The sequence below is a fragment of the Hippoglossus hippoglossus genome, chromosome 9 (assembly GCF_009819705.1).
Source record: "Hippoglossus hippoglossus isolate fHipHip1 chromosome 9, fHipHip1.pri, whole genome shotgun sequence".
Taxonomy (NCBI): domain Eukaryota; kingdom Metazoa; phylum Chordata; class Actinopteri; order Pleuronectiformes; family Pleuronectidae; genus Hippoglossus; species Hippoglossus hippoglossus.
The window spans coordinates 11,393,158-11,406,065 of NC_047159.1; the positions used below are offsets into that span (position 1 = coordinate 11,393,158).

The 12,908-nt window shown below is 41.0% G+C and overlaps 1 protein-coding gene across 4 annotated transcripts in view; it reads right to left on the reverse strand.

Annotated features, from left to right (window-relative positions):
* Positions 1 to 12,908, reverse strand: part of frmd3 (FERM domain containing 3) — a 49,303-nt gene continuing 36,395 nt past the window's right edge. For all 4 annotated transcript variants that reach the window (XM_034594821.1, XM_034594820.1, XM_034594823.1 and 1 more), the window contains 4 exons: positions 11,970 to 12,038; positions 11,720 to 11,844; positions 2,396 to 2,633; positions 1 to 2,271 (listed from right to left, as the gene is read on the reverse strand). In XM_034594821.1, the coding sequence (XP_034450712.1) occupies positions 1,791 to 2,271; positions 2,396 to 2,633; positions 11,720 to 11,844; positions 11,970 to 12,038 (913 nt within the window). In that variant the 3' untranslated portion in view covers positions 1 to 1,790. The remainder of the gene's footprint in view (positions 2,272 to 2,395; positions 2,634 to 11,719; positions 11,845 to 11,969; positions 12,039 to 12,908) is intronic.

Below are 12,908 nucleotides of genomic sequence, written 5' to 3' on the forward strand. Positions count from 1 at the left end.
TGGGGCATTCCTAGTTTCAGTGTTTTGCCTCCCCTCTGGCTTTAACATTGATATTTTCATCTTGGGAACCTCAGTCATATCAGCAGTGAATGTCCATACACATAAACACAGCATTATACCGTACATACTTCCTCTATAAGCACCTTCCCTTCCTATAACTCCTGGTAACTCTGCCTCGTTGGTCACTGACATTAAAAAGGAAAATACACTTTCTCTGTCGAAACATATAAACGGTTGCAGTTGTTTCAATGATAAACAGTGAGTTAAGTACCTGTAACTGTACCTGTTCAACATTTACTCCATCAGAAACACGGCTTGGATGACACCTCAAATGTCCCATCATGTGTCCTACCTCTTCAAACAAAGCTCCCAAAGACAACACATCATCAAACAAATGACCTCAAACTCAAAATTGTGGTTAAATTCATCATTCAGTGACTTTTTCTCAGAATGTAACTTTTTCCTCCCTTTGAATCTCTTCATATGTTTTATGTCAAACTCTATAAAACCACGCTGAAAGATGCGCGATTAGCTTTAATTAATGAGCTAACATTTAGTTCAGAAGACATTTTCAACAAAACACACTTATTTTTTTTTCAATCATCACAAACGGACTGGAGTTTCTCTCGTGCCACCCTCCTGTTCCCCCGAAATGACATCACGTAATCTGAAACAGTTGTAATCTGTGTTCGGTGTAAAAGATTTGTGCTATAGCCTCTGTAGGAAAAACCCAGGGTGCTACTGAGTCAACAAACATTGACCGTAGTCTGAAAAAATAGCTTAAATTTCTCAACACCCCCATAAACCTCAATAAATTAGCTTTTTTTTGTCATCTTTTGTAAACTCTTAATTTCAAAATAAGCTCAAAGTAGATCCTCTGACTGAAAAATTCCTGAAAGATCTGGATCACATAAAAATGTACAAAACATTTAAAAACAACTTATTTAAGATTGGTATTAATCATCAATATTCTGCTTTGTTTTAAATATATATATTATATAATGTACCTCTGACGGTGGCTATGGTTGCATCCAGTGACAGATCAATAATCTCTCTCGCTCGCTCTCTGTTCCCACCCACTCCGTCATGACTGACAGGCTCTGTGACCAATCAGGCGCTCTGCTCTGAGGACCAGAACCAATCAGAACGGTTTGTGATATTTACCAAAAATGTCTCTTGCATCAATTTGTCAGCATCAGGAGTGAACAGACCATTCAATCTTCTAGTAAAACCCAAACCAACTGACTTTTCCTCTTGTTGTGACATTTTCTCTGTTCACGACCTCCCTCTTTTTAAAATTCATTCATCTCTCACTTCCACAAGTTCTTCCTTGAGCACTAACAGTATTTATTTATCTCATCACTGCCAAGTGTCCATCTTAACAAGTAATTGGATCCTGTGATTGAAATCTTACCTCTCTTTTCTGTAAGACAGTAATTAGCCTATGCTGCCAAAGAGGTGAAACACATCAATGTTTCCATGTAATCCAATCAGAAAGAATCCAATAGGGCTACTTCATTACTGTCAATGTTTCCATATGAGGCCCTTTTTCAAATAAAATATCAAACTATAATTTTGTGGAGTCGTCATCGGTGATGTATTCCACCTGCTCATAAAATAAATTGGATGGTTGAAATCATTTCACACCATTGGCAGACTTGTGTTTCATGAGGCACCAGTTGTTAAGACTGAAAATAAGATTAAATTCAAAGTTAAGACAGACATTTGGGCGTGTTTGATTCCCCCACAGTGACTTCTCACTTTCCTTCTCATTCTGTTTCTCTTCCTCCTCAGTCTGACCACAGGTTCTCCATGGCCATGCTGATCTTACACAGGATCCAGCGCCGGAACGGGCAGTAATACTCGTAGTGAAACTGCTCGAACTCCGGCGTCTGGCGGATCTCGTGGAGGAACGACACGTCGATGTCAGACTCCAGCAGTAGCAGCAGTGTGGGCACAGTAACCAGCAGGACGCCCATTACCACGGCAACGAAGCGGGCCACGCTCAGCACACAGGCATTGACTCTCTCGTTGGACGAGAGCAGGCGCAGGCTGCTGGTCAGGACGCCTCCCATCCGACTCCTCGCAGCCAGCCGGGTGCGCTCGTAGGCCCGATCTCGCTCCCTCTCGGCCTCCAGCTGGGCCTGGATGTCAGGGTCAGCATGCAGCTCCCTCAGCATCCTGGCGGGGCTCTGGACCGGGGAGGAGAAGAGCAGGTCGACGCCTCCCTGGCTGTCGTCTACAGGGGTGGGCAGCATGCTGGCACAGGGGCTGGAGAGGAAACATTTTCAAATAATTAATAAAGACATCATCATATTAATTATTTAGGAAGTAGGAATGAACAAGGCCCTGAAAGAATAAGATTGTTGAGCGTTGTTATGAATAAACTATGTACCTGTAGACAAGCTCAGAGATGGTGAGGGGGCCACTGGACTCGTCGTCTTCCTGCACGTCATCTTCAGCTTTGGGCGTCTGAGGTCGGAGATTGGAGGTTTCCATGGAAACACGGGGAGGCTGCAGTTCATTGCTCAAAGCAGAGTTTCCTCCTTCGGTCCCTTGTTGCTCTGTGACTGTGGATATGGCTGAAGGTTTGAGAGGAGACAAGGGAACAGAGTCCTTCACAGCAACAACACCTGGTGAGGGAGGAAGACGAGAGAAAGAAGGAGGAAAATATGTTTTACACGAGGCTGTAAACTGGCTTTAACATCAACTTACACTGAATTAAAAGGTTTCCTGTGTATTTATAGATTTATAGATTGAATACACGGTATGATGTCATATTAAAGTCAGTAAAGGTAAAAAGTTATAAAGTAAATAATACTTCTGTCATGAAAAAAAAGTTTGGACAAACTCCGTAGAGAGGACCCGCTCTCGATGTAAATATAAAGTATTTAAACATAAAGGACCCATTCTAGGGTAAAGAAAACCACAATTTGTACAACTTAGATGAAACACACGGATTATTTTATATAACATTTCTGCTGATAGATCCCTTTCAGCACAATCTTACACACCTTTAAAGCATAAAAATGTACATGCATTAAGTAAAATGTTTTTTTCTCTCATGTAAACATTTTTCTACAACCTTCACAAAGCTGTCGCACATTATTAACACTCACTTGATTTTTTTAGTCATTTCTTGAATGTTGCCAGGACCAGTGAGGGACAACAGTGTCCATGTGCACAGTGCGAACATTTTGTATATGCATGTCAGTAATATATCCTCAATATGTTTTATAGAAAACTGTCACAATTGCTGTTGCAGTTTAGTTGTATAGAAACATTATTTCAAGAAGACAAGGATGAACAGCTATAAAGGACCACTTTCTGTTGTTTTATGCTGCAGTTGAACCAACACAGCCACATGATGGCGCTCTTCTACTTGTTAAGGACCCACAGATAACACTGGCATGAAGAATGAAACATGAATAATCTGTTTTTTCTGTGTAAACACTCAACCCTCACGCTGAGGTACAGACTTATGGATGTTTCTTAGACATCATTGACTCCTCAATGCGCACAAGGAATCTGAAAATGTGTGTGTGTGTGTAAATGGTTTAATGGTCTGTATTTATAAAGCACTTTTCTAGTCTTGATGACCACTCAAAGCACTTACCAGTACAGTTTATTGCCATTCACCCATTCACACACACATTCATACAGTGCATCTATGGGCAGCACTTTTTCTATGAGGGGCAATTCAGTATCTTGCCCAAGCACACTTCTGCATGCAGATGGGGAAGACTGAGATCGAACTGCCGTCCTTCTGGCTCTACTCCCACAGCCAGTGTGTGTGTGTGTGTGTGTGTGTGTGTGTGTGTGTGTGTGTGTGTGTGTGTGTGTGTGTGTGTGTGTGTGTGTGTGTGTGTGTGTGTGTGTGTGTGTGTGTGTGTGTGTGTGTGTGTGTGTGTGAAGGTTAAAAATAAAACCAGCTGTCTTCCTGCTATAGATTAAGTAGGAGCTGGGGGCTAAATGTCCACTGACGTATGACTCAGCTTGTCGACACCTCTCTTATCTTGTGATCACACACACATACACACCCACACACACATACATGCCAACACAGCAAGACAAAGACGTTGTTAATATTCAACATACGTATTCCTATGCATAGAGTCTACGGTATATGCATAATAATAAATCTATTGCTATTGCCTTGACATGCATGAACTAAAATAGCCGTACTCTTTCTAACTAAATTGAAAATGACAACAACATTTACTGGCAACAAAACAACAAGTGTTTGACCTAATTTAAATATCAAAGAAAGTGACAAAGGTGTTTGACACAATCACGAAGCTCTTTGACTTATTTTAGCAATAGAGAAATCAAGGTCAAACAGACAAATCAGTTACCATGGCAACTGATTCAAACACAAGTTGAGAGAAATGAAAAAAGAACAAGTAGGGGAAAGTAAATATGAAGAACCCAAGGAGCGAGCGGTGACAGCTACCATGGCAACAGAGTCAGCAAAAAGCCAAAGAAGTGAGTGGACTCCCGGAGAGAAAGAGGGAGGTATTAAAGTTGAGAAAGAAGGTGCAGGTGAAAAATGAGAGGAGCAAGATAAACAGAAGAGAGGAGGGTGAAAGGAGAATCTGGATTTAACAATCTTAAGTAAAATATTGCAGCAGACTTGGGCCGCAACTGTCTGAATTTATCATAATTTATCTTCTCACAGTTGCACAAAAGTGAACTTGAATAAAATACAGATTTATTAAATGGAAATCATACAAATCAAGGGGGATTTTCAAACCTGGATCTCAAGTCGCCCACAAAATGATGCGCCCCTGCTTGATTATGGCACACAGGATGAAAGATGATGATACGTATGGTGTGCAAGTGATCTGTGATAATTCAAAGATAATTCACCCGTAACTGACCTGCAATTTAAAAGCAAATGTATGAGGTGGATGAAAATGTTTTGATATATTCTATTTGCCCTTTTAATCAGAATGTGGTGGGAAAATAATCATAACTTGCACCATAGTTACTTTGCTCTTTTCCCATGTATAAAAGCCTACTGTCTGTTTTCTGTCCTGTCACCTCAGATACAAGCCTCTCCTTATAGATGATTCACACTACAAAGCACAATCTCTGCATGGGCACAATTCACACACGCGCAAACACACACTCATGCACAGACAGAATCTGGGTTTTCCCCTGTTATGCAAGTGTTGACAGACCTATTTATCTTTGCCATGCTACCTCATCATGAACACCCAGACACCTACAAAGGATATTTATATTTGAACGACTGAGCAAGCGTGGGAGAATAGTCATCTTTTTATTCTTTTATTTTTAAACCCTGTCTTTTTGTTTCTTTTCAGCAACTTGTCTTATTTAGTTTTTAACCGCTTTTCCTCCGCTGTATTGATAAGTGCCATAATATTAAATGACATTGTGTAATCCATGTTAAGGCGGATTTTGAATAACTAAGATGTCTCACTGTAACTGCAGACTTTAATCTCTTATGCAGACCTCTTACTACAATAGAAAACCCTCCTGAATGTGGCCTCCCTGCACAGTGTCAAGTGAGGGAACAGGATCAGCTGTGAAGCATCACTCTTAAACCTGATGAAGATTCAGTGTCAGACTCAAGGACACTTCAGCAGGGTGGCGACGAGGGGACTGTAAAACGAGGCCAGTCAGTGAAGAACCATCCTCTTGATGTCTACATATTTCCAAAAACTATAATTCAAATTCCAGTACTAGATGTGCAGTTACCAACTCTAAATCATCACTGATGTTAAATTAAAACTACAAGAGAATATGATGAATTACTTTAGTCTTAAATTTCACTTTGTAAAATTGGCCCAAGGATTAATTGTAGTTTAAAATGTTTGTGTTCGATTATAAGCAAGATAAAGCAAAACTGATGGAAGGATGCTGAATGGGTCAGGGAAGAATCTCTTAAATTCTGGTGTGGATCCGGATCAATGGACACATCCAGGATATTTTATTTTGTAATAATTTTCTTTAACATTGCGACTTGCGAGATGGGATGTTTTTCTCAAGGAACAATTCATGGATCTAAATGGGAAACCATCAGGCATATTGAGGGAACTGATATCTATGAGTATATTCAGCTTGATTGAACTTAAGGGGACTGCTGGTCCTGGGTGGAGGTCTGTGCTCTACTCTGTACCACTCTAATTCTCTTCTTTGATGCTCCATTCAAACTCAAACGTCCCAGATCTACCAATAAAATACTTTGAAGACCTCACAATCCTTACCTAACCCTAACCCTAACCCTTCAGTCTGTTGTTTCACTATAAATCTATTGGCCACCTCTCTCTTCAATACATCCAGGAATCATAGCATCTGTGAGTACTGTGTTATACTGTAGAGTACTGTACAGTGGTTAGTTATATTTGTGATATCTGTGGCCTACACGCACACACACACACACACACACACACACACACACACACACACACACACACACACACACACACACTGGAGAGGTCTCTGGACAGTCTCAGTGGATGTTTGACAGATTACACTTACAGCTTGCACCAGTCGGTTGCCATAACAGAACATCTACTGGGCTGAATGAGCTCACAATTTTAACCTGCATTTACTTTGAGAAATACATGTTCAATGCTGCATCACTCAAGGAAGTCCAGTGTTCATGTGTTATGTGTGTGAGCAACTAAAATAATCCTCTGTACCAATGTAGTTGAGCAAACTGCAGAAAAGATGCAGTATTTGTCCATAAATTACTTTATACTGTCTATCTTGATGTATTTCTGCCTTGCATCTTACTCTGTTCCAGTGTGTTTCTCTGACATCCCGTGCAGGTTCCGCTGATACGTCCCGTGTGCCCCACGAGTCGTACATAAACATCCCGTGCCGTGTGATTGGCTATACGAAGATGCAGGCTACGCCGCGTTGTTATCTTCACCTGGCACCTCAAGGCCTCTGCCACCACTATCGATGAGGCCTGCTCCTCTGCAGCCTCCCCTGGATGAAATACTTCAAGAGGCCCGGCCTGTCCCTCCTCCATCTCCTCACGCTCGAGTCCCTCAGAGGTCACGTCCAGCCCGAGCCCCCCTACCCTGCCCTGGATCCCACAGCTACAATCGTCCCCTATGTTGGACTCCAAACTGCCCTGCATGAGGCCGCCTCCAGCATCACTTCTGTTTCTGTGCTCGAGAAGCTCCATCGTTCAGTCCGAGGAGAAAACTTGGACCAGCTGTCTGCGGCAAGACCCCCACACCCTGAATGACCGGGCTGCCAGCTGAGCTCTGAGGCTGGGAAGGGTATGAACACACGCACACACACACATGCACTCTGAGAGAGATGGTGAGAGATGGACACCAGACACACTCTCTCTCTCTCTCTCTCTCTCTCTCTCTGACGAACAGACATGGCGGGCCCTCAAATGAATGTCAGTGATTTAACAAAGAGTGGAGGGGCATTAGAGGAGGATCAGATCCAAAGCTGCAGTTTCTATATATAACCAGGTGGTCCTGGCTGCAGAGGGGCAGCTAATCTAACTCTGATTACAGAGGCACAGGCCCGGGACGGGATGGGGATCACTTGCTTTTCCTCCTCGCGACTCTGTCTTTATCTTCGTCTTCCATCCTATCGGACAAACTTATTTCTCTTTCATTCTATAAAGACAAAATTCTTCAATTCACATACACCAAAGTTAACTTGTGATCACAGAGAGACGAGTGTGGACTGTGATAGGACGGAATCACAAAATAAACGGCCCAAGTGTCTTTTTAGGTGATGGTAGGAATGTGGACGATGTCCAATGTGAGACCTGAACACAAGTTTGATCCCTGTGTGTGTGTGTGTGTGTGTGTGTGTGTGTGTGTGTGTGTGTGTGTGTGTGTGTGTGTGTGCGCGCGCGCGCGCGTGTGTAGGTTAGATAGGAAAGGGACAGGCTGTACAAACAGAACAAGGTCAGCATAAACCTTGGGTCAGCTTCCTGTTTCCCCTCTAATGGCTGAGATTAGTGCTCTGAATATAGACGGGGGATCCTCAACCATCTTGAGAACACTTTATCCCAAAGTCCTTGCACCACCCTTCCTGCATCAGTCAGTGTTTGACTTTATGCCGTTGTCTCGTCCGTCCCCCTCTACAGGCAAAAACACTCACTGGTACTAAAGGCCATATTAGACGGCGGGGTGTAAGTGATTCTATAGATGATAACAATATACATTTTTGAATAATCTTTCTTAAAAGCATTCAAGGAGATGAACTCAACTGCACACACAAAACGTGATGGATGCATTTGTGTAAAAAAATTAAAAGAAGAGCTTCAGAAAGAAGTTTAAATCCTACATTTTATCATCTGGCAAATGAGAGGTGAATGTGCTTCTTAGACTTTTGGTATTTTCTAAAATAATAAACAACTAAAATATGATATATTTAACTAAGTAGCGTACAACCTAGAGTTGCAGGAAATGCGATGACATTTTCAAATTGAATCTGGTGTCATTACTCAGCCTGGATCCTGTCCGTGGTGCATGAGGCCCTTCATAAGATGACTAGCTCCTGCCCCGCGCAAGCTAACTGAGACAGCCGATACGCTCAGTGCTGCAGCTCTTTGACCCAGAGTCAAGACTGGATTTATTTTTCTTTAAATGGGATGAAGGGAGACAGAGAAAAGACGGAGAGAGCGAGACAGAGAGAGGGAAAGTGAAGGGGGTGGCCATAAATTCTGCCAGAAAAGGCGTGAGAAAAGAGGTCCATCAACAGTTTGAGGAGAGCGATGGCAAAACGGCATGATTGTATTGTACATGTGTGAAGGTCTGACTAGCACGGTCCGGGGTGGATGTGTGAGAATGGAGAGAGGTGAGGCATGAGGGTGAAGGATGGAGTGAAGGAGAGGGGAAGGGGTTAGGTAAGAGGAGAGGAAGGACTCCGTATAGGTGAAAGACAAAGGGACATGTCAAAATGGAAGGGAGAGAGGAGACGGCAGGCTTTTTAAAAGTGGAGATAAAGTTCATTTTACACAATAAGTAATAAATTATATCTATTATTAGTGACAGAGCCTTTTCCACCTGCCCCCAACTTAACCAGAGACTGCACGGATCTGTCTACCTTCAAAAATGAGTCAAAACCCACTTGTTCAGATTCGTATTCGTGTGATGATGATAAGGAGTATCTTATATTAACAGTTGTTTACATTTTTTTCTTTTTCTTTTAATTCCTCTATCTCTTTTTTAAAAAACATGTAAAATATTATTATTATTATTATTATTATTATTATTATTATTATTATTATTACTATTACTATTACTATTATTGTTATTATTATTATTATTATTATTATTATTATAATCATCAGCCAAAGTCTAGATGATGAACATTTGACTGAGTTGAAAGGTTTTACAAGCAGTGGCCACAGGCGACTCTCACTCAGTGATGTGTGGCTCAGGGGAGAATCTTAAAACACTACTCAGGTCTTGTAAAAGCACAGCGACTTCTCTTTATGTTTTGGGGTAAACATTGATTTTAAGATTAAATGATCCTATAAATATAATTTAACATCAGTCAAAAAGGTGGTAAAAGATCCCTCCTCTCTGTGTGGTTGATTTTCTGTCACTAATTTTATAACTTCCTGACGGACGTATCTTACTTTAGCTTTGAAAACTTTATTTACTGTATGTGTTTTTTCCCCCGCTATATTCTGATACTGATTCTTTTGGTGGATTAACACAACTGAAAGCACAATTGTTAATAAGGACAGTTCATTATTCAAATAAACTTTTCTTGTCCTTTTACCACCTCTATTTAAAAATGCAGTTTCTTTTTGTAGCTCGACATCTCCTCTGTGATACGACCTTACATAAAGTCACCCACAATTCCTCCTGTTATTTTTTGCCGCACACACAATCCTCCCTTCTGTGCATCCTTACATTTAGAGGCAGTGGCGAACAACCTTCCTGGCCTTTGTTCATTCTCCCAGCCCCACACTCCGCTTTCTCCTCTTTCATATTCTCTCCATTTATTTCCCCTCTCCTCTCTCCATTCACCGTCTTGGGTAACCTCACCGTCTGCTCTTCTCTTCCTGCTTTCTGCTGTTCAACAGGATTTATACTTCAATCAGATAATAGGTCACGGTGTCAGGCATAATAACGGCGGAGAAAAAGCAACAGAGAATTACAATAACATGCAAAAAATGTTCTGTGAGTATCTCATGTTCAACATATATCTGCTGTGGGAAGTTGGAGTCCTGAGGGAAAAAAACTTAAAATACCAACTATTCTGTGCTGCGTCACTGGGTTTCTCCTGGAACGTTGCAGCCAAGTCACCTCCAAGAGAAAATAAACATCTCTTCCTCTCTTTCTGTCCTCAGCTGATAGAACACTGACACACCATCAGCAACTACACTCATTATGCAATTCACCACAGCGGCCACATCCTGAACTCGGCTTCTGGTACTAATGCTTCATTTTGCAGCTTCAAAATATCAAAACTAACAATATTATGGAACAATATTCATAGGTAGTCAATACAATATTTGCTTAATTATATGTAAAATGTTGTGAATTGTTAAACTGCTACACTTAATTGATTATTCTTATCAGTTGCTGGGGTAACCTAAAGTTTAACAGTTTTGTGCTCATCTAAACTTATCTAAATCTAAAAAAATGTTAATTTTGTTCACTGACCAACATATGATTCAGTTATAAATGGAGGATAAATCAATGATAAATCAATGTTTACTTGGAGCTTTACTTTCACACACACACAAATATTTTAAACCAAATTACACGCATAGTTCTTTCCTGAAAACATTTAAGGAAGCTCTTCAAGAAATATTTAAATAACGTGACAATATAATATGATAACAAATAATAAAAGGCATTATTGGTGTGCTTTATATGATGAAAATGAAAATATTTATCACATGAAAATAAAAGAAATATGACTGTATTGTGTGCTCTTGTGCAGTTGCACTGTTTAACATCCAAACTGTGTCATGCGAATGTAATTACATTACTTCATACAAATTTCCTGAGGGGATAATAGTCCCTTAGTGCAAAAAAAGTTAAATTAATTCTAAATGTTGTGATAAAAGATAAAGATAAATATGTGACAAAGCACTAAAATGATGCTAAAATTTGAAAAAAAAGGAGGTGATGTGTGATTATACATTTACACACATTCATACACAAATTGAACACACAGAGTTAAATTGTAGTGGATGTTCTTGATTTTCACTTTTATGATGCAACCACCGACTGATGCAACCACTGAATGTTCACAAACACAAATTCAACGGAAAACTAACAAACAAATGCTTGTGTGCGCACACATCTGCACACGAGGGCGTAAACAGAGACAGACCGCTCGGAGCCGGACAAACACAGTAACTCCTAATCGACTTTTCCTTAATGAAAACACAATCTGGGTCTGTGGCTCTGTTTCCCTGATGTCACACAGTTGATCTTCCTCTGTAACACACACTCATATTCAGACAAAGGCACACACGGACATGGTGGTATCCTTGGAGAGGATCATGGGAAGGGTATTTTTAGCATGCTGTGATTGGTGTCTCCAGGGAGACAAGACTGATGGAGGGACGGGAGCATCAGCTGCTCAATTAACGCTCTCTGTCTGAGCGCCGTGCATGTGCTTCTTCCTACACAAGGGAGACCACATGAGACTTTCCAAAGGTCTGTAGCAGGGGGGTGTGGGTGTGTGTCGGCTTGTGTGTGTGTGTGTGTCTGTGTTTGTAGAGTAAGCAATATCTTACCATTGTCTGTGGCTGTCTCTTCGTATTCGTTAGGGGAGGGCAGTGCAGGTACCAGAGGTTCCATGTTCATGATGAGGTTTTTATGGCTCAGTGAGTTAAAACTTCGACTCTGACCAAACTGGGCTCTGAAAACACAAACATCATTAACACTGACTCCAGTTGTTGCCAATTTCGACCTTTCATTGCAAACTCCAGCTCAATAAAGGGAAGATAATGTTTAGGCTCTGTGTGTGAGAGATTTGCATCTTACCTGCGGACCTCAGGCGGCTCTCTCTTAATCTTAGAACTAGCTTCAATCACCTCTTTGGCAACTCTTCCACTAAAAGGGAGAAAGAATGAGAATTAATGTGTTTTGCAAGGTCACAGTGATCTTGACCCTTGACCAGCAAGTTCTAATTAGTTAATTTGTGAGTCCTATTAAGAATTTTTACCAAATTTGAAGAAACTCCCTCGAGATATTGTGTTCACAAGGTTAAAAGGAAGTGCTTTCTGAGGTTATGGCGACTTTGACGTTTGACCTTCGACCACCAAAATCTAATCTTCTAAGGTTTAACAAGATACAAAAAATACATTAAAGAACATGAAGCAACTAACACAACAAACAACAAAGTCAATAAAAGAAACAATCGCCTCTAACAGGCCTACTTTTGGTTCATGGGCTGTAGACAGGTTGAAAAGGTTTCTAACAGTGTGTATTTAAATGTGCTGGCATTCTTAACGATATTTTGAAATTTCATATAAAATTCCCATTTTATTTGTTTTTGTTCTATCTGTCTCAGCAATTATAAACTCTGAACGTCGGAGACAAGTGTGTCGAAGAGAATTTGGGCAACAGATAAGGGCAGTGGTTACTGTCTGAAAAGAACAACATGGGATTTGGTATTGGTTTTGCTGTTGTTCATAATGAGAACGATCTGTTTCTACTGCGCGGGAGGGCTCCGGTCAGCGGCGCCATCAGTCTGATTGTTCAAGCAGCCGTGTTCTTGCTCATTAGCGTGTTGGCGGTGAGGTCGATGTTTGGGTCATAATTTAAGAGGGTGAAACGAAACCTCTGGGGGTCGTTGACTTTCTTAGACTTTATGGAAAGATGGACGACCTGTGTCCACTTCCTCCCATCGTCCAAAATCATCATCAATCATGATGTTTTACCCCATTTTTATAGCATCGATAACTAATTAAAAGCAAACTT